General features: G+C 53.9%; 3 protein-coding genes across 18 annotated transcripts in view; 2 read left to right on the top strand and 1 right to left on the bottom strand.

Annotated features, from left to right (window-relative positions):
- LOC119856526 (zinc finger protein 572-like) overlaps positions 1-20,744 on the top strand; it is a 568,866-nt gene that overhangs the window by 184,574 nt on the left and 363,548 nt on the right. The gene's annotated exons all lie outside the window — the stretch shown is intronic.
- Positions 521-11,773, top strand: PHKG2 (phosphorylase kinase catalytic subunit gamma 2). Of its 6 annotated transcripts, none has more exons than XM_038404141.2 (10): positions 521-613; positions 1,463-1,599; positions 2,223-2,398; positions 7,661-7,715; positions 8,179-8,244; positions 8,409-8,572; positions 8,943-9,033; positions 9,686-9,839; positions 10,054-10,179; positions 10,939-11,773. In XM_038404141.2, the coding sequence occupies exons 2-10, from the start codon at positions 1,505-1,507 to the stop codon at positions 11,281-11,283; spliced, it is 1,272 nt and encodes a 423-aa protein (XP_038260069.1). In that variant the 5' UTR covers positions 521-613; positions 1,463-1,504; the 3' UTR covers positions 11,284-11,773. The 6 variants fall into 6 exon arrangements, with proteins under 6 accessions (XP_038260069.1, XP_043373209.1, XP_038260070.1 ...); XM_043517274.1 differs by having other exon boundaries at positions 10,839-11,773; XM_038404142.2 differs by having other exon boundaries at positions 554-613; positions 1,460-1,599.
- CFAP119 (cilia and flagella associated protein 119) lies at positions 11,954-20,559 on the bottom strand. 10 transcript variants are annotated; one of them, XM_038404196.2, is made up of 9 exons: positions 20,441-20,559; positions 15,424-15,455; positions 14,279-14,344; positions 13,872-14,041; positions 13,428-13,498; positions 13,144-13,260; positions 12,848-12,911; positions 12,368-12,454; positions 11,954-12,163 (listed from the first exon to the last, which is right to left on the bottom strand). In XM_038404196.2, exons 1-9 carry the CDS (start codon positions 20,465-20,467, stop codon positions 11,988-11,990), a joined length of 810 nt encoding a protein of 269 aa, XP_038260124.1. In that variant the 5' UTR covers positions 20,468-20,559; the 3' UTR covers positions 11,954-11,987. The 10 variants fall into 10 exon arrangements, with proteins under 10 accessions (XP_038260124.1, XP_043373266.1, XP_043373263.1 ...); XM_043517331.1 differs by having other exon boundaries at positions 14,279-14,442; positions 20,441-20,501; XM_043517328.1 differs by having other exon boundaries at positions 14,279-14,921; positions 20,441-20,463.

Genomic DNA, 20,744 nt, shown 5'->3' with positions numbered 1-20,744 from the left:
GACTGGGGGGGCAACATGGGGTCAGCTGGGGTCAGTGTTTGCCATGTGACAGCCCAGGACAACGGTCAGGTCACGTGACCAGCCTGCAAAAACCCCCCCCTCCCTTGGCGTGAAAGCCCCGAACCCTGCCTCTGGGGTCAGAGGTCACGTGGCTGACCCTGGGCTGACCCAGGAAGCTGCCCCTCTCAAAGCGTCCCCCAGTTCCCCTCCGCTGGCCTTCTCTTGGCTCCTGATTGGTTAGCTATAAAGAACTACCCGCCCCTATCCTCGGCTGACTGGCAGTTTGGTTTGTCAATCATAGTGCCGCTCCACATTCCCGTTGCCTGTCGGTCAATTGAGCCCTCACTCAGGTTCAAACCCCTCCTTGGACTTCTCATTGGTTCGGCTGCCCGCCATTCACCACACCCGGCCCCACCCCACAGTTCGACTGGACAGTCAGCCTCCGGCTTTATTCTTAGATCCGTCTCTTATTGGCTCTCCGACTCCCGGCTCGCTCTTCCTGCCTGCTGATTGGCCGTCTTGCCTCTCCTCCCGTGGGGGTGGGACAGTGCGGGCCAATCGGGGCAGACGTAGGGGGCGGGGCTGGCGGTCCGGCTCGAGACCGAGGTGCCGGGTGAGTGGGCGGGAGCGCGATGCTGGGGGGGGGACGCCCCGTGGGGGAGGGGGGCACATGGGGGGACGCCCCGTGGGGGGGGCACGTGGGGTCCCCTGGGCGGGGATCAGGGCACCCTGTGGCGGGCGCTGACCGGGGTCCCCGGCTCGGCTGGCTGCGCCCCGCACGTTCCCCGCTTGTTCGCTCAGCATCACCCCCGCTGCCCCCCAGCCTGCCCTCGCTGCCCAGGCCGGCCTGGCCTGGCCTAGCTCCCTCGCCCTTCGCCTCCTGCTCCCTCCCACCCGGAGCTCCCCCTGCCCTCCAGCTCCTGCCTAGACCCTTCCAAGATGGCTCCCCCCAAAGTGGCTCTTGCTGAGGTCTGATCACCCCAAGCCTGGGGGCTGGGAATGGGGTGCAGTGAAAGGGGGGCCGGCTGGCTTGGGGAGGGGGTGTTGGGAGGGGGTCAGATGGCTGGGGCGGGGAGGCACGTGAGTGGGGAGGGGGTGCACCGTGGGAGGAGGCTGGGATGGAGGGGCACATGGGTGGGGAGGGGGCACCCTGTGGGAGGGTGTCTGGGTGGGGTCACATGGGTGGGGCTGGCTGGGGAGGGATGCGAGGAGGTGGGTGATCGGGCTGGTTGTCCGGAGGGGAGAGGGGAAGGGGGTGGGCTAGCTGGAAAAGGGAGTGCTGGGGAAGAGAAGTGGGGAACAGGGGGAGGTGAAGTGGGCTGGATGGGAGAGGGAATGGGGTCAGTTGGCTGCGCTGGGGGTCTCCCATGCTGCAGGGAAAGGTGGTGTGTGTGTGGGGGGTCTATGGGACAGATCATTGCTCCCGTCCCACTTGCTGTCTGACTCTTCTTTCCCCCAGCAGGTACGGGGGTCCTCGAGCTCAGCTCCTGGGGAGCTGGCCAGCATGACCCGAGGCGTGGGGCTCGATGATGAGCTCCCCGACTGGGCCGGCGCCAAGGAGTTCTATCAGAAGTATGACCCCAAGGACGTCATCGGCAGGTGGGGCAGGGGGAAGGGTCTTGCTCCTTGCTTGGGGGGGGCAGGTTTTTTTTGGGGGGGGAGCTCTGTGCACACAGAGATGGGCAGCTACATCCGTCCATGGCAGGGGTGTGAGCAGTGTGGGGTGTGTGTGGGGTGGATGGAGGGGGCTGTGGGTGTCAGTCTGTCTATCTTACTGGGGTGCCTGTCTGTCCGTGGCAGGTGGATGAGCAGGCAATGTTGATAAACTGGAGAGGTTAGAGAAGAGCCATGACAATGATCAAAGGATTGGAAATCCTGCCTAATAGCGATAGACTCACAGAGCTCAATTTATTGAGCTTAAGAAAGAGAAGGTTGAGGGGTAACTTGATCACAGTCTGTAAGTATTTATGAGGAGGACAAAATTTGATGATGGGCTCTTCAGTCTAGCAGAGAAGGGTCTAACATGATCCAATGGCTAGAGGTTGAAATTGTACATCTTATTTGTAGTCTGAATTTGTAAACATTTCACAGTGAAAGTAACTAGCTATTGGAACTAGATGATCACAGTGGTTCCATCAGGACTTGGAATGTATGAATCAACAGGGTGTGGAGGGCTGCGGGTGTCTGTCTCACGGTGGTGTCTGTTGGTCTGTCCATGGCAGGGGCGTGAGCAGCGTGGTGCGGCGCTGCGTGCACAAGCAGACAGGGCAGGAGTTCGCGGTGAAGATCATTGAGGTGACCCCTGAGCGCATGACCCCGCAGCAGCTGGAGGAGGTGCGGACCTCCACGGGCAAGGAGATTGCCATCCTTCGTCAGGTGGCTGGGCACCCCTACATCAGTGAGTGACTCCCTCTGTCCCCCTGGGACACCCCATGTCAGTAAGTGGGTATGTTTACACTGCAAAAAACAGGTGTGGCCTTGAGTTCATGGATTCCAAATCTAGAAGGGACCAATGGGATGATCTAGTCTGATCTCGTGTATAACACAGGCCAGAGAGCTTCCCTGGGCTATTCCTTATGGAGCAGAGTGCTTGTTTTTAAAAACATTCAGTCCTGATTTTAAAATTGCCAGTGACAGAGAATCCCCCGGGAACCTTGGTCATTTGTTCGAATGGTTAATTATGCTCCCTGATCAATATGTCCGCTTTATTTCTGAGCTGAATTTGCCCAGCTTCAGTTTCTAGCCATTAGATCATATTAGACCTTCCTCTGCCAGATTGCACTGGGAGCTCATGATCAGCTGATGATCCATCATGACCCCCCAAAAACGACTTTTTCAGAGTCACTTGCTTCTCAGGACAGAGTCACCCATCCTGTAGTATGGCTGACATTCTTTGTTCCCAGATGTACATTTGACTGTAGCGAAACACACATCGCTGCTTGCACGCAGGGAGCTCTGAAGTAGAGATGAAGATTTAACAGCTCAGGTTGAAGCTGGAGTTGATTTTTTTTTTTTTTCCCCCTGCTAACCCAAGTCACTGCTAGTTTAACCCCAGTGTAGAACACACCTTTTTGCTGTGCCTCTATACCCGGTAACACCCTCCAAATTTCCTGGGCACCCCTATGATAGGAAGTCCCACCCCTGGTACCACCCCCTGTGACATACCAGGATGCAGTCCAGACTAATGAACAGCTGTGTCATTCCTGCCTGCAACCTTGCTGAAGTTCCTTCTACCTGGGCTGCTCACAAACAGCATGCAAGTCACACCCTGTGTGTCTGTGTGTAGCTGAAGCCTGCCAGCCGCACCTGGGTTACATTCTGGCTCCCACTAGCCTGGGTTATACAGCAGGGTGACCCCCAATACACCCCCAGTCTTTAGATTTCCCCCAGAAATGTATGTCCTGTTGTGCCCAACTCTCTCCTGGACAATACAAGTTACATTAAGTGCATTATTTCTTTAATAGGAATAATGCACACAACTTGCCACCCCAGTGAAGTTTCCCAGACACTTCACTTTAAACATACTGGATTAGATAAAATCTCTCTTTGTACTTATTAAACTTATGATTATTTTTGTTTTAAGTGAGTACAAGTAATGAGGCATAAATGTCAGAAATGGGTACAAGAAAAATAAAGATAAAACGCAACTGATGCCTAACTTAATGCCTATGGTGGGCCGCAGGAAATAACTCCGTGGGCCATGTGTTTGAAACCCCTGGCCTAGACCAATGTCTGATGCACCTGTACACAGTTCAAACATTTTTCAAAATCTGGACTAGCTTTTTTGGACAAGATTTTCTTCACCTTATCAAATCCCCCTTGATGTGCCTTTGTCTATATGACTTTGTTAGGTTTATTTATTTATTTATTTTTTGACATAGGTCTGTGATTGCAGATACAATGTCGCTGAACCCCAAGTAACCCCAACAAACCTCAAGTAATAGTTTACCAGACCTCTGAAAGATTGGACCTGTTTTTTGGTTTGAGGTACAGGCCAGTTTCCGATGGCTTCAACTTTTAAGGGCTCATGAGATATGTGACCTTTCTCCTACCCAGTGTTCAAATAAGGAACTTTGGCTGCTCCAATTTTACACTTAGAGGCTTTTATGGTTAGGCCTGGCTCTTTGGGCTTTGACAGCACAACTTCAGAGTGTGTTTTGTGATCAGCCCCAGTGTTGCTAAACACTGCGATGTCCTTAGACCCTTGCAGAGCTCTGCAAACCATTTATGTTAACACTTGGTTGACCAGCCTCTGAAAGTTGGTTCCAGCATTAATTAACCCAAATGGTAACATTATGACCCCAGAGTCCCATATCAGTGATGAAAGCAGATTTTTTTTTTCTGAGCACCCTTATCTAAAGGAATCTGCCAGTAACCTCAAGTTAAATCAAAAGAGTGGAGGAGATATTTAGCTTTCCTTAAAACGTGCATTATATCATCAATTCTAGGCATGGGATACACATCTGGTGCTTCGACAGCATTGAGTTTTCTATAATCAATACAAAATCATAAAGTGTTGTATTTCTTAGAGACCAAGACCACAGGTGACACCTAAGAGCTGTCACGCTTCAGAGTAGCAGCCGTGTTAGTCTGTATCCGCAAAAAGAAAAGGAGTACTTGTGGCACCTTAGAGACTAACAAATTTATTTGAGCATAAGCTTTCGTGAGCTATAGCTCACTTCATTGGATGCTGTCAGACTCTTTAATTACTCCCAGGTCTAACGTGTTTTGTATTGCTGTTTGAATTTGTTCCTGCATCTTGCCAGTAGCCCTGGAGGGTCTACTGCGGGGTGACTGTGGCCCTTCTGTAATGATCTTCTGAGTTAGCAAGCGTATCTTCCCTGGCTCATGAGAAAACACTTCTTTGTATTATTGCAACACAGACAACACCTCTGCCCTTTCAACTGGTGTTAATGCACTGCAGATAGTGATGCTTTCCAGGGCTGAGTCAGTTTGGCATTCAGCCATTCGATCAATGAGGTGGTGTGCCTCAGTTTCCCCCTCTACACAGTGGATCATGTTCACCATGGCTTTCCTGCTGTGATAGGCTCCAAGTCTGTTCACATGGACTAGTTGTGGGACAACATTACCATAAGGCTTTCTAATATGATATGTATCTTCATTTACCAGCCATCATATCTTCTAACTCCTTTTTTAACCTTTGTACATATTCAGTTACTGGCTCTTTCTCTGTCTCAGTGTTAGTCAGAGCTACAGCTTCAGGATACCTAGTGGCAAATTCACCACCACCAAAATAGATTTCTTCCCCCTTTTGGTAGGACATGGGCATAGGACCCACAATGTCCATTGGTAACCACAGAAATGCCTGTAGTATCACAGGCAAGGGGTGTAGAGGAACTGTCTGGGGTCCTGCAGGTCTTCTGCAATAATTCCTTAAATTGTTCTGTTTTCCTGGCCAGCAGACATTTTCTTTTAACCCGTCTCAGGTTCTGTGTGGCCCCAAGCAAAAGGTCAGTCGTGTGCTAACAACATTAATTCCCCACAGTGCTGGGGGCACAGGGCACAACCAACTGCTTAGAGGGACGCCCAGGGCTTTTGTTTTTTGTCAATGGAACATCTTTATGCAATCTCCCATCTTCTTCAAAAAACCTCTCCCCGTTTTCCCTTCTTGGGGCCCCGTCTAGGACACTCTCTTTTATGCTCTCCAGAGTGGGGTTTATCCTTTGTTCAGTTGCAAAACAAACAAAAAAATCTGATATCTGGGACAGTGTCTTCAGTCACAGGGCTCATCCCCTCTCCCCCCCACCCCCGGCCCGAGGCCATGCTGCTTTTCTCTGCCGTGCAGGACACAGCCTCAGCCCCTTCCCACATGTGGAAATGCACTGTTTCCTTCTGCTGCAGAGGAGCTAGATAGACACCCCCCCCCCAGCAATCTCTGGGATTTTACCACTCTCCTCTGGAATCCCAGCATATGATTCCCTTTTGCTACAAGTTACCACATTAATAACCATATGCAAAATATCATTCCCAACAAGCATTTCCATGGGGATACTATCCCGCACCCCTACTGGCAAGACACCTTCCAAACCTTCCCAGTCCACATGCACCTTGGCTAAAGGTACAGGAATTTTATATCCCCCCCCCACAGCCAGACGCTCCACCTTTTGGTCAGGTAACATGTCAGTCTTTTGGTCCATTCTTCCCTTGACGAGAGAGATCTGGGCTCCGGTGTCTCTCCACACCATGCACTCCTTGGTATTTACTCTGGAAGCCTTAATAAATTCCATAGCTACCCCCTCGGGGTCAGTCCTCACAAAACTCATCATTATACCCTGGGGGTAGCTCTGGAGCGCCTGTATTAAGGACAGCTGCGTTAATGTGGGCTGGCTGGAGCCTGGTTTCTTTTAGCTCAGGCCATTGATTTTTCAGGTGGTCAGTGGAGTTGCAATGGAAACACTGACTGGGACCCTCCTCTTTCACAGGAAGTTTGTGATGAGGATTTTCAGAAGGGGAATGATTCTGCAGGCGTGAGTCCTTAGGCCTCCTTCCCAGGGGTAAAATGGGATCCCGCTTTATGCTGGGTATGGGTCCCTCCTTTCTGTGGCTTGCACTCATTGCACCTCTGGGCTTGCACAAAGGAATCAGCCAGAGTGGCCATCTCTTGCACAGATTTTACAGATTTGTCTCACAGACTGTTCCTAACATCGTCAGTACACATATGCAGGAAATGTTCTGGAGCAAAGAGATCGAATCATTAGTCGTAATCCTCAGCCCTCTTCCCCTTTATCCATTTCCTTGTTGTCGCATGTCTTATTCGCCTCAGGAGTAACTTGAAACCTTGTAAAACAGCTTTTTGAAATGTAGGATACTGTATAACAAAGCCTCCTGAATCAGCATTTCATTAAATACATTCAAAGCTTTACCAGACAGTTTTGCAATCAGTGGGGGGACTTTCTTGTCCTCAGGAATATTGTGAATCTCACAGAGCCTTTCAAATGTGGTTAGATATTCTTTAGTGCAGGCTGATTCCCTGTACACAGGTTACAACTTGTCTGAACTAAGGGTTCCTTGAGTGGAGGGAGAGACTGGTGGTGCTGGGATCTGTCCAGGTTATACGTCCGCTGCTCCTCTTCTTGGATCTCTTTCTCTCTCAGTTCTGCAGCTCATGTATGAGCCGCTGCGTCTCACTCTTCTCTTTGCTTCTCGCTTTCTAGGGATTGGCAATAGGCAGCTCCCTGATCTGCTGGCCGTTTCTGGTGCTCACGCTCTCTGTCGCTTTCTTCTGCCTCCAGCCTGGCCAGCTCCGGCTTTGCAGTTGTTTCGCTCTTGCTCATTGCGATGCTTTTACTGTTTCTGCGTCCCTGACCTGAGATGAGCAGACAGAGAACGAACCAAGGGTGACCTCTCCCTGTCCGTTTCCAGCCACTGCATGCGAGACTTACTTAGAATTTGGTATTCGCGGAGCTTTTGAAGCCTAGATGGCTGGTGTCAATTTCCCCCGGGTAACCCAAGTCACTGTGTCTTCACTGGTAGTTTAACCCCAGTTACGAACACCCCTTGTTTGCAGTGCCTATATACCCAGTGAAACCCCCCCCCACAGCAATCTCTTGCGCACCCCTCTGGCAGGAAGTCCCACCCCCGACACAAGGAGTGCTCCGCTGTACCCCCACCATCCTCTCACTCCTCTCTCTCCCCACAGTCTCGCTGATTGATTCCTACGAGTCGTCCACGTTCATGTTCCTGGTGTTTGATCTGTGAGTATGAGATCCCTGCGCTCCCATGCCCCTTCCCCAGAGGGGCCTGCCCAGCCCCCACTTCTCCCACCAGGACCCTACCACGAGTGACCCCCCTCCTACTCCCCCACCCCTGCAGGGGTCTGCCACACCGCAGGGGCCTCTGGCACACTCACGTGTGCCCCCACTCCCTGTAGGGGCCCCCCGTGACCTGGGGCTCTCACGCCAGGAATGGAACCAGCCTACCTCCTGCAGACCCCAGAGTAGCTGTGGTATGGGGTACCTGTGCCCATGGATCAGGAGAGGTGGTGTCCCCATATCCTGTACTGCCTGCCTGGGCTCCCTCCCACTCCATCTGCTCCCTGGGCCAATTTCCACCCACCCCACCAGGGCTGATCACCCCCAATCTGCCCTGTCACTCCACCAGGGCCACCCCTCCCCTCCCCCTGGCCCAAGCTGGCTGACAACCCCCTTCTCTCCCCAGGATGCGGCGTGGGGAGCTCTTTGACTACCTGACGGAGAAAGTGACCCTGAGTGAGAAGGAGACCAGGTACTGTACAATGTCCGCTACTGGGGGAAGCTGGGGCTGCAGTAGCTGGGAGCTCCCCCACAGCCATGCTCCTGCCCTGCTCCACCCAGCACCCTCTGTTTGGCGAGGCAGTGGCTGCAGGAGTGATCTAGCTCTTCCCTCTCCCCCCGCCCCTCCACCCCCAGGTGCATCATGCGAGCACTGCTGGAGGCAGTGAGCTACCTGCACGCCAGCCACATCATCCACCGTGACCTGAAGCCCGAGAACATCCTCATGGACGATCAGCTCAATATAAAGCTCTCCGACTTTGGCTTCTCCTGCCGGCTGGAGCCGGGGCAGAAACTGCGGGGTCAGAGCAGGCTGGGTGGGAGGGGCCTGGCTGGCTGGGCCTGTGGGGAGGACAGGAGGGAGGCCAAGCTGATCTATTGTCAGTGGGAGGGCTGAGTTAGCTGGGTCAATCCAGGGGACTGTGGGGAGGGGAGAGGCCAAGGGGCTGACTGATGGGTGGGGAGGAGAGCACACACCCCAGTCTGGGGGGCTGGCCGATTCAGGGTTGGGGGAAGGGAGAACATGGCTGGGCGGAAGGGGGGAGCTGCTGGGGACTGCTTCGGTGGGCGGGGGGGCTGATCCATGGGGCTGATCTGTGTGGGAATTGAAGGGCACTATTGGTCCCTGCTCACTCTGCCTGGGGTGTCTCTCTTCCCCCTCCCCCACACCAGAGCTGTGCGGGACCCCCGGGTACCTAGCCCCAGAGATCCTCAAGTGCTCCATGGATGAGATGCACCCGGGCTACGGCCAGGAAGTGGACCTGTGAGTCCCTGTTCCAGCAACCACCGCTGGGCTGTGGGGAGAAGGGCTCATTCGGGGGGGGGGGGGCAGGGGGTGGTGGTAGGGGAGTGGGTGGGCTTGCCCTGTCTACCTCAGTTCCTGTCATGGCTCTTAAGACACCCCCATGTGCACCCTGCTGGCCACCCACCCACTCTGTGTGGGGGATCCTGACCAGGTCCACAGCTAGTGTTTTCCATGCCTGCCCCTCCCCCCCCCCAGCACCAGCGCCCTGATGGATCCAGCAGGAATGACTTGACCCCTCCTGCCCCATTGTGTCTGTGTCCCAGCCCCGTATGCATGGTCCCACCTGGCAAGTGGTAGGTCTGACCTGAGAGCGTGTGGGGGACGTGGCCTGGTCTGCCATCTGGTGTGGGGAGAGTCCCCGCTCCCCACACAGTGGCCATTGGCCCCTCTTGCTGCTGATCCCCCACTCCTGGCTCCACCCTCTGGCCTCTCCCTGCAGATTCACGGTGGCGGAGTAGTGTCCGTGGTTCCAGGCCAATGATCCGTCTGTCCATCCCTCCACCCATTGGTCTGTGTCTGTCCATCTGTCCCCCTCCCAGTGGCTCTGCCTACCCTAGGTCTTACTCATGGAACCACAGCGTGACCTTGCCCCCACCTCTCCTCCCCCCAGGTGGGCATGTGGGGTGATCTTCTTCTCCCTGTTGGCCGGCTCACCCCCATTTTGGCACCGCAAGCAGATGCTGATGCTGCGCATGATCATGGAGGGGCACTACCAGTTCAGCTCTCCTGAGTGGGATGACCGCTCCGACACCGTCAAGGATCTGGTGAGAGCAGGAGGCCCCCCTGCCATCCCAATTGGATCAGACTCCTGCAATCGCATCCCCCACAACTCCATCCCCAAATCAATCAGCTTCCCCCCACCCCCTCTGAATAAAACAGTCCCCCCTCACCCCCCAATGCCCTTGTGTTGAGTGGATTGTCCCCTGACACCCCGTGGTCTAGTGGCTTAGGCCCCTCTGACTCCTCCTGCCCCTGCAGATCTCGCGGCTGCTGCGAGTGGAGCCGGCGGAGCGGCTGACGGCAGAGCAGGCCCTGCAGCATCCCTTCTTCGAGCGCTGCGTGGGGCGCCCGGTCCGGCTGTTCAGCCCCTACCGCCGGTTCAGGGTGAGTGACCTCCTTCTCCCACTCCCCGCTAGCTGGGGCTCTTCCAGGGCTTTCCCCATCACTGTAATGGGCTCTTCCAGCAAGAACCCCCTCCCTCGGGTCAGTGGGCTCGTGTCCCCAATAACTTCCCCCGGCCTGCACTGAGCTAATGAACTCTCCCAGGTTCCCCTCTCCCCCTCCTGCCTGAATTGAGCTCTCCTGGGTTCTCCCTCTCCCCCCACTGCACTGAGCTAATGGGCTCTCCCAGGTTACCCTCCCACCTGCATTGAGCTCTCCTGGGTTCCCCCTCTTCCCCCAACTGCACGGAGCTCATGGACTTTGCTGGGTTCTTCAGGGTACATGTCCCCCTCCTCCATGTGCTCTTTAAGGGGCTCTTGTGACTCCCCCAATCCCTCTTCCTTTTCCCTTCTCCCCTTTGCTGGAATAGCCATTCTGCCGCACTGGGGTAATGGCCTCTCCTATGTGCTTCCCCAACCCCCCCCAATGGTGGGGATAATGGTCTCTCCTCTGCCACCTGGCCTCTCCTCCTCCTTACAGTGGGATAATGGTCTCTGCCATCCCATTCCTCCCCTCTGCAATGGGAAAATGGTCTCCCCGGTGGCCTCCCCCTCTGCCCTGTGCTAATGGTTTCCCCTGCTGCCTCATTCCCCCCACATCAGGGACAGGGATACTGGGCTCTCCTGTGTTCCCCACCCACTAGGATAATGGTCTCTCCCACGCACCCCCACCCTCCTGCTGATGGTCTGTCCTGCGTGGTAGGTGCTGGTGTGGACGGTGCTGGCCTCCATCCGCATGTTCAACAGCTACCGGGTGCGGACGCGGCCGGTGACGCGGGAGCTGCTGCTGCACGACCCCTACGCGCTGAAGGGCGTGCGCAAGCTCATCGACGCCTGCGCCTTCCGCATCTACGGCCATTGGGTCAAGAAGGGCGAGCAGCAGAACCGCGCCGCCCTCTTCGAGAACCTGCCCAAGGCTCTGCTGCTGGCCCTGCTGGGCGCGGAGGGCGAGGGGGTGGAGCTGGGCCAAGGCGAGGGGGTGCAGCACCACTGCTCCTCTCCACTAGGAGGCAGGGACCAGGCTGGGCTGGGGGAGATCCTGGGGTGATCCCCTCCTAGCCTGGGAACTGTGAGTGGGGGGTAGGGATGGTTGCACTGAACTTTAGGCCAGGGAACCCTCCACTGGGGGGCTGCAGGGGGGGCCCTAATGCAGGTTTGTCAAGGATCTCTGGGACAGGAAGGGGCAGTCCTGCCTGGGTGAGGTTTAGGGACCCCGTGTGTGTCTGGCAGGGAGGGGGGGAGTCCCCTTGAAGGGGAGGGGGCTGGTGTGTTGTGTGCATACGTCTGGGATACAGGGGCAGCTCGCATCCCCCTGCCCTTGTCTTTTTTTTTTTTTTAAACTGGGTCAGTATTGCAGCCTGGGGGAGATGGGGCCAAATCCTCCCCTCCACCCAGATGGCAGAGTTGGGGAGATGGGGCCAAATGCTCCCCCCTCCCACCATGGCTCAGCCAGGCCCCGCTGCTGTAGCTTGGTTAATTTTTATTTTTTCCTGTAGTCTGAATTCCTGTGAATTTAGAATAAAAATCTGTTGTGACCCTGGGGTCCTTCCTCCGTCTGTACTCCTAGCAGGGGCCCCAGGTCTGGGAGTGCAGGGATTGGGGGCTGTCTCTCCAGCAGGGGGCACTGTCCCTGGGGCAGGGACAGTAGGGGGGACCTTGAGACTGGGGTTCCCCCCCCAGCAGCGTGCAGTTTCCCAGGGCAGTGAGACATGGCACCGGAATTGGAGTCCTTTATTGCACTCTTCTCTCCTCTCACTTCCGGTGGCCCCGGCCGCCCCCCTTGGAGGAGTTGGGCACCTTCTCCAGCAGGGCCAGCTTGGTGTTGAACTGCTCCTTGCTTGCCCGTAGCTGCTCCTCCACCACTATCAGCTGGGCCATCTCCTGGCAGAGTTGAGCCGAGATGTATTCCCGCAGCGGGGCCCTGGGGCCTGCAGAGGGGAGAGGGGTAAAGAAAGCAGCCAACCAGCTCCCCCACTCTAGAGCTGGAGCAGGACTGGTGCCCCTCAGAAGGAAAAAGCCAAAGTCCCATTCCTCACCCCCCACCCTGGGGCCAGCCTGGAGGCCCCGTTTGCCCCCCCCAGGGGAAAGGCTCCGTGTCTCATTCCAGGCCTCACTCTTCCGCACTCTCTTACTCTCACTGGGGGCTGTGGTTCCACTGTCGGCTCCCTCCTCTTGCACTGGGGGGACAGGCGCCGTCACGCTCTCACCCAGCTCTCCTGCTGGGGGTGAAGACAGTGGATAGTCAGGGTGGTGCTTGGCTTCGTTGGCTGGATGCTCCACCTTCCTGTGCCTCCTAATGCCCCCTCCTCCCTTCTGTGGTGCCTGGGAGCTTGTCTTGCTCAGCACCCTCAGGTGCCCCACTCTGCTGGGATCAAAAAGCCACTGTCTCAACCTTCTTTGGCTGGGAATTGCCGTCCTGTTAGAGCATTTTCACCTCGGCTCCGAGACCCCAGGGCTTGCTCTTGGTCAGTAGCAGAAAGGAGAAGCCCCAACCATCTCCCCCCTGCACCTCCCAACCAAACCCCTCCCTTGGGTACGAAGGAGGGTAAACTCCTCTGAGTTCCCCTGCGTGGCTGAGAGTTTTTGGGGTTCAGCAAGCACCAGCCACTCACCCAACTCAGCCACGGGCTCCGGCTCTGGCATTCCCACATAGGACAGCGATAAGTCCAGCCGGATCTGCGAGGTGAGAAAACAGGGCAGTCCTGGAAGCTGTAGGGGCTGAGGTAGGTCTTGGGCTGGGTACGCCTGCCCTCTGATAGCTGCCCTGTGTGGGTGGAGGACTCAGGAAGGGGGCCTGTGTGCAGCTAACCCATGCAGGTGGTGGGGCAGGTCAGGTCCCCAGGGCGTGTTGGGTGTGGCTGACACTGGAGGTGCCATACCCCATGGGATTCCCCAGGGGCCGCCATACCTGCGGTGTGAAGGCGTACTTGTACAGCTTGAAGTGGCGGAAGTAGGTGTTCACCACGTAGTCACTTATGAGTGCCAGCTGCTCCTGAGTGAAGAGGTCGATGCTGAATGGAGGCCGCTGGGGGTGGGGAGAGGAGAAGGTGAGGCAGGAGATGGGCAGGGGCTCTCCACCCCACACTCATCCCCTAACTGCGTCCTGCCGGGGGGGAGCTGGCAGCAGCAAGGGGTCCCTGGCTGGAGCTGTCCCTCCCTGGCCCATGGGCGGCGCCGTGCGGCAGGGCTCACCTGTATGGTGTGGCAGAAGAGCAGCTCGGTGAAGTAGCGGTAACATTCCTCCACATTGGGCAGGGGTGTCTCTGGGGGAGCAGACATGAGTGTGAGGGACCTGAACACCCCATGGCCACCCCACACCCTGCAAGCTCCTCCCTGCCAGCCACACCATCTTCCAGGCTCCTCCTCTTCCTTCACTATGCCCACTCCCACTGCCTCTCTCCACAGCCATGTTCAACCTCCAGGCTCCTCCTGAGAGCTCCACCCACCTTGTAGGCTCCTCCCCCTCCCTGTGCCCATCCCTACTCACAGAGGGTCCTGTACACCCCACTCATTTTTGTGGGCTCCTCCCTTGACACTCATCCCCTTTCTTCAAGCTCTCCCGCCCCCCCGCCCCAATTCCCTGACTCCTTCCTCCCACTGAGGCCAGCAGAGCCTCCCTTCGGCCCCCTCTCTTACCCACACAGGCCTCGTGGGTGTCTTTGACGATGGTGAAGAAGGCAGAGCTTTGCTCCTGGCTGAACCTGTGCTCCCGGCTGAACTGCACCGTGTAGAAGTAGAGATCCAGCAAGATGGCGGCCCGTGGGTCTGATTCCCAGCCCTGCAGTTGGAACAGCTCCGCCAGCACCCTGCGGAGAGGGGGCCACAGACTCCAGGGGTGGGGTGTCTCCCCACCTAGGGGCCCCCTCCAGGGTGGGGGGCCCTAGGGAGGACCTGAGAGTACGGGGGGGGTTGGTAGGGGGTGCTCTCCCTACCATGGAAGAACAATGGGGGGGACCCCAAGCCTAGGTGCAGGGGATGGGGGTATCCCCCCAGGGCGGGGGGGCACTGACCTAGAGCCTTCCCCGAGTCCTAAAATCAGTTACCTCTTCAGCTCATCGGTGGTCTGCGCTTTGTTGATGAGGTCCATGGAGTGAACGTCCAGGTACTTCCTGCACCAGAGAGAGGGGCCCCAATGCCATGAAAGAGCATCATTTGAAGCCCCAGCACGGGCTCAACAGCCCATTGGGGAACATCGACAAGAGACCATCTATTAATATGGCAGGATAAGGAGATACTTTGGGTCTCCCAGCTGAGCCATTTCTGCCATTCCCAAGTACTGCACCAGCAATACCCCTTCCCTGCTCTAGCTGCAGGGCGTTCGCATTATCTGCATTTTAAGGACATAGTTGGTCCTATGTGCTGGGTGCACCAGAGACTCCAGAACCAATGGGGAGATAGGTTCACCTGATCAGCTGTAGCCTGCTATGTACCCTGACCCCAAAGGCCGTCCCTAATTTAGATTGCCTGTGCCAGGCCTGGAACCCTAGCCAAGCGGGTAGAGCCTCAACACGTGATCTACGGAGCGCCATCCTTGTGGCCCAAGATTTGTATCCCTTTGGCTGGAAGTAGGTAGGAGGATAAACAGGCTTCCCAGAACTGGGTTGTGGGGCTAAATCCCATCAATTTAGAAACGCTTCAGCTCCCAAGAAGCTTGGTTCTATAGATCAGTGCTCGGAGCCAAACGACCTGTGGGGGAGAGATGGAAGAGCAGAAACCTGGCACGGTGACTTGGCCGACATGGCAGCTAACGAGCAGGAACGTTTCAGAGAAGAGGGACCTCGGACAAATTTGAAAAGATCTGGTCTGACTTTTAGACGCTTTTGATTAATTCCTAGCAGATGGAAACCAACATGGTACTCTCCTTTTCCTGCCCTTCCTGTTGCTTTCTTTTTTTGTTCTTTTTGTCTTGTTTGTTCTCTACCTACTTTTGGGAGCAATCAATAAAATACACATAACTATCAGAAGCTGCATCTTGGGTCAGGCAGCTGGGTAGCAGCCACACAGCGACACCATGTGGGGTGGCTTGCTTGGCACTGAGATGCAGCTGCTTCTGGTGGGTAAGAGCCATGCAGAGACGCTGCACGGGAATGGCTTGCCTGGCGCTGAGATGAAGGTGCCTCTGGCTGTGTAACAGCCATAGAGCGATGTGCCCAGAGCGCCCCCTTTGGAGGGGTTGGATGCTACTCACCACATGCAGATCTTGGCTTCATGGCACTGGGGCTGAAAGAGAGAGCGGTGTGGGGTGTCAGTGAACAAGATGGGGATGGGGTGTGGCCAAGACATTGGGATGGGGGGAATGACAGGTCCCACATGCCCCACCCTGAGAGGGGTAGCCTGGCCAATGGCCATAAGAATTAGCTGTTTGATGTTCCTAAGGGGTTGGTAACAGCTGGGGGTGTTCAATAGTTTAATTAATATCAGATTATCAGAATCCAAGAGACAATTTGCCTGTATGTAATGATGAATATCATGAGCCAACCAACAATGTGCTCAACATCAGTGAGGAGACAATCAGCGGGCAGGAGGTGATGGATATTCATGAGGTGATCAGCAATATGATTAATATTCATGAGGATATGATTAATCAGCTGTGGATGCTGACTTTTCATGAGACATGCTTACATGTACAATCTATATATGTACAAGAACCTACATTACAAAACAGAATTTCCCTCCTGACATTATGAAATTTGTTTTTGTTCCGAATCAGAACAAAATGCTGAAATTTCTTGTGGAAATTTTGAAAAATTGTACTTTGGAACCATCAAAACGTTTCATTTCAACAATGTGGAATTGCCTACTTTTGGCAATGTCAAAATGTTTTATTCTGATGATAATAATAATAATAATATCACCAATTTCTTAGCGCTTTTCCTCAGTAATTTCCAAGTGCTCCAGAATCTTTAATTGTATGCAGAGTAGTTGGAGCTGTGTCAGTCTCAGGATATTAGAGAGACCAGGTGGGTGAGGTAATATCTTTTATTGGACCAACTTCTGCTGGTGAGAGAGAGAAGCTTTCAAGCTACACAGAGCTGTTCTTCAGGTCTGAGAAAGGTACTCCAAGTGCCACAGCTCTAACTATTTATGGTAAGCAACCTGTTCCATCTTGCATTTAGCGGGTGCTGCAAGGCAGAGGTCCTGAGCTTCCCCTCACCCCCAAATCTGGCAAGTGAAGGGGGGGGAGGCTGGGGGCTACATTTTAATGGTAAAAGAGCCATATGTTGGCCACCCCTGTATTATAGTGTCTGTAGCATTGACATACCTGCAGTGATGAGTGTTTTTAAAGCTGTGGAAATTCAGTAGGTGACAAATCTTACTGACGGGGAAGTAATTAGGTAATGCTGGGTTTGGATATTCAGAGTGTGATCAAGGTAAATGAGATGGTGAATATTCAGGAGATGATGCATATTAAGGAAGTGATGGAGGAGTGAATAGTCATGTTGAATTATTATTAATGAGTGATGACAATTAAAATGATTGATGATTCAAGGCTGATCTCTACCACGGATTTACATATGGGTCCTGAGATGACTCAGAAGTCCGATCCTGGAACTGCAAACCCATCCGCAGAAGGTACAGACATTTCGTGGCAGGCCAGCTGCCTGCTGGGAGAAAGTTAGTTCTTTCTTTTTCCTTCCTTCTCTCTTTTCAGCTCTGAGGGCAAGGTGCTTCTCCTCAAAGCGGGCTACTGCCTGATGAAGAATATGGCGCCATTGGGATTGGCTGGTGGCTTGCTCCTCCCAGTTTGTGATATCCACATTAGTTTTCTTAAGATACGCTTTTAGTGTGTCTTTGTAGCGTTTCCTCTGACCACCACGGGATCTCTGACCATGGGTGAGCTGAGAGCAGAGGACTTGTTTTGGGAGGCGAGAGTCTGGCATCCGCACACAGTGTCCAGCCCAGCGAAGTTGGTGCAGGAGGATCATTGCTTCAATGCTGGTGACATTGGCTTCAGCGAGGATGCTGGTGTTAGTGCAGCGATCTTCCGACTTGACGCGAAGGATCTTCCGGAGGCATCACTGGTGATACCTCTCCAGGTTCTTGAGGTGCTGTTGATAGGTCACCCAGGTTTCGCAACCATAGAGGAGTATTGGAAAACAAATGTGTTATAGACTGGATCTCGGTGTCCTGCCGTAGGTCATGATCCGTGAAAATGCGTCGGAGCAATTTCCCAATGGAAGCACTTGCGCGCTGGATCCTGTGCTGGACCTCACTGTCGATTTAAATACTTGACAGGGGTTAGGCTGCTGGTGTGTGCCAAATCATGCTGGCTAATATTGCTCCCTTGTGCTCCCCTGTTGGTCTGCCTGGCTCCATCCGGTGTCTTGTTTTACACTGGGATTGTCTTTTTATTCTGTTTCAGAGTAGCAGCCGTGTTAGTCTGTATTCGCAAAAAGAAAAGGAGTACTTGTGGCACCTTAGAGACTAACAAATTTATTAGAGCATAAGCTTTCGTGAGCTACAGTTCACTTCATCGGATGCATTTGGTGGAAAATACAGAGGGGAGATTGATATACACACACAGAGAACATGAAACAATGGGTTTTATCATACACACTGTAAGGAGAGTGATCACTTAAGATAAGCCATCACCAGCAGCGGGGGGGGGGGGGGGGGAGGAGGGGAAAGGAGGAAAACCTTTCATGATGACAAGCAAGGTAGGCTATTTCCAGCAGTTAACAAGAATATCTGAGGAACAGTGGGGGGTGGGGTGGGGGGGAGAAATAACATGGGAAAATAGTTTTACTTTGTGTAATGACTCATCCATTCCCAGTCTCTATTCAAGCCTAAGTTAATTGTATCCAGTTTGCAAATTCATTCCAATTCAGCAGTCTCTTGTTGGAGTCTGTTTTTGAAGCTTTTTGTTGAAGGATAGCCACTCTCAGGTCTGTGATCGAGTGACCAGAGAGATTGAAGTGTTCTCCAACTGGTTTTTGAATGTTATAATTCTTGACGTCTGATTTGTGTCCATTCATTCTTTTACGTAGAGACTGTCCAATTTGGCCAATGTACATGGCAGAGGGGCATTGCTGGCACATGATGGCATATATCACATTGGTAGATGCGCAGGTGAACGAGCCTCTGATAGTGTGGCTGATGTGATTAGGCCCTATGATGGTGTCCCCTGAATAGATATGTGGACAGAGTTGGCAACGGGCTTTGTTGCAAGGATAGGCTGCTGGGTTAGTGGTTCTGTTGTGTGGTGTGTGGTTGCTGGTGAGTATTTGCTTCAGATTGGGGGGCTGCCTGTAAGCAAGGACTGGCCTGTCTCCCAAGATCTGAGAGAGCGATGGCTCGTCCTTCAGGATAGGTTGTAGATCCTTGATGATGCGTTGGAGAGGTTTTAGTTGGGGGCTGAAGGTGATGGCTAGTGGCGTTCTGTTATTTTCTTTGTTGGGCCTGTCCTGTAGTAGGTGACTTCTGGGTACTCTTCTGGCTCTGTCAATCTGTTTCTTCACTTCAGCAGGTGGGTATTGTAGTTGTAGGAATGCATGATAGAGATCTTGTAGGTGTTTGTCTCTGTCTGAGGGGTTGGAGCAAATGCGGTTATATCGTAGAGCTTGGCTATAGACAATAGATCGTGTGGTGTGATCTGGATGAAAGCTAGAGGCATGTAGGTAGGAATAGCGGTCAGTAGATTTCCGATATAGGGTGGTGTTTATGTGACCATTGCTTATTAGCACCGTAGTGTCCAGGAAGTGGATCTCTTGTGTGGACTGGTCCAGGCTGAGGTGGATGGTGGGATGGAAATTGTTGAAATCATGGTGGAATTCCTCAAGGGCTTCTTTTCCATGGGTCCAGATGATGAAGATGTCATCAATGTAGCGCAAGTAGAGTAGGGGCATTAAGGGACGAGAGCTGAGGAAACGTTGTTCTAAGTCAGCCATAAAAATGTTGGCATACAGTGGGGCCATGCGGGTATCGATAGCAGTGCCGCTGATTTGAAGGTATACATTGTCCCCAAATGTGAAATAGTTATGGGTGAGGACCTCAGATATTCTTGTTAACTGCTGGAAATAGCCTACCTTGCTTGTCACCATGAAAGGTTTTCCTCCTTTCCCCCCCCCTGCTGCTGGTGATGGCTTATCTTAACTGATCACTCTCCTTACTTACAGTGTGTATGATAAAACCCATTGTTTCATGTTCTCTGTGTGTGTGTATATCAATCTCCCCTCTGTTTTTTCCACCAAATGCATCCGATGAAGTGAGCTGTAGCTCACGAAAGCTTATGCGCTAATAAATTTGTTAGTCTCTAAGGTGCCACAAGTCCTCCTTTTCTTTTTGTTCTGTGTCTGTCCAGCGCCGAGGACAATGGGATCCTCCTGGTCTGTGACTGGGGCTTCTAGGTGCTACCCTAAGGCACTGAATAAATAACGTACAGCGCCTAGCACAAGGGGGTCGTGGTCCGCGGCGGGGCTCGTCCTCGGTGCGATGGGGATAATAATCAGCTCATGGGCAGGGACTAAATGGCAAACGAACGAGGAGCGGCAGCGGGTTAACGAAGGTCCACGAGGGACGCTCCTCTGCGCTTCGGCGGTGAATATTTACACGCTCATAAATATTCATGAGCGGCGGGACGGTGCGGGGGGGGGGGGTTGCGGACACTCACTGAGTGGAGCGGGATGGCCCCCAAGCGCTAATCAGAGGCTACCATGAGGAACTGATGAATATTCAGGAGCTGATGAATATTCATGAGATGGCCCTTGGGGGGGGCGGCGTAGCAGCGGCCGAGGCTACGGAGGGGACTGAACCGCCTTCCGCTGAACACCGGATTAGTCGAGTAATTATTGCCAATGAGCATCGTGCATATTAATGAAACCAGGCATGCTGATTAGCCAGGGCGTTAATTAGACGGAACAGGTTACTGCCTATGCAGTGGGCCGTGCGTGTTAATTGCCTGGCTCGTACTAATTAGCTGATCTATGCTAATCGGGCGAATGTTAATCGGCTCATTAACCTGAGTAATTAGCGATGAAAATGGCTGACGATGAATATTAATTAACCGACGCATCTGAATCACCGGGCGGGTAGTTAACGAGCCCGCGCATATTCATGAGTTAATGAATATTAATGAGCCGACCGCGAATATTCACGAGCTCGCGGAAGCGTCACGAGGCTCATACATATTCATGAGATGGTGGAAGGGCCGCGCCGCGCCGCGCCCCCCCTCGGGGACGGGAGCCCGCGACCCGCCCCTGGCTCACCTGCTTCAGGTGGTTCCCCGGCCCCATCGCTGCGGCGGCGCCGGCTCCCGCTAATACTCGGGACGCGTCGTCACGGCAACCCCCGCTCCGCCAATCAGAGAAGGTATCGGGGCCGGAGCCTATCAGAGAAGGATTCACTAGATGGGTGAGAGCCCATTAACTAATCGCCGAGGTCGTCTTTGTCCAGCCAATCACAATGTGGATCTGTGCTGGGCTATGACCGAGTCTTAATTCCTTCAGCCAATCAAAAATGGTCTTTTCGGCTCGGCGGGTTTCAGCCAATCAGCGCATGTCTCTCTTTGAG

This window comes from Dermochelys coriacea, chromosome 6, assembly GCF_009764565.3.
Source record: "Dermochelys coriacea isolate rDerCor1 chromosome 6, rDerCor1.pri.v4, whole genome shotgun sequence".
Classification (NCBI taxonomy): domain Eukaryota; kingdom Metazoa; phylum Chordata; order Testudines; family Dermochelyidae; genus Dermochelys; species Dermochelys coriacea.
This window is presented reverse-complemented; position numbering and strand designations above follow the sequence as displayed.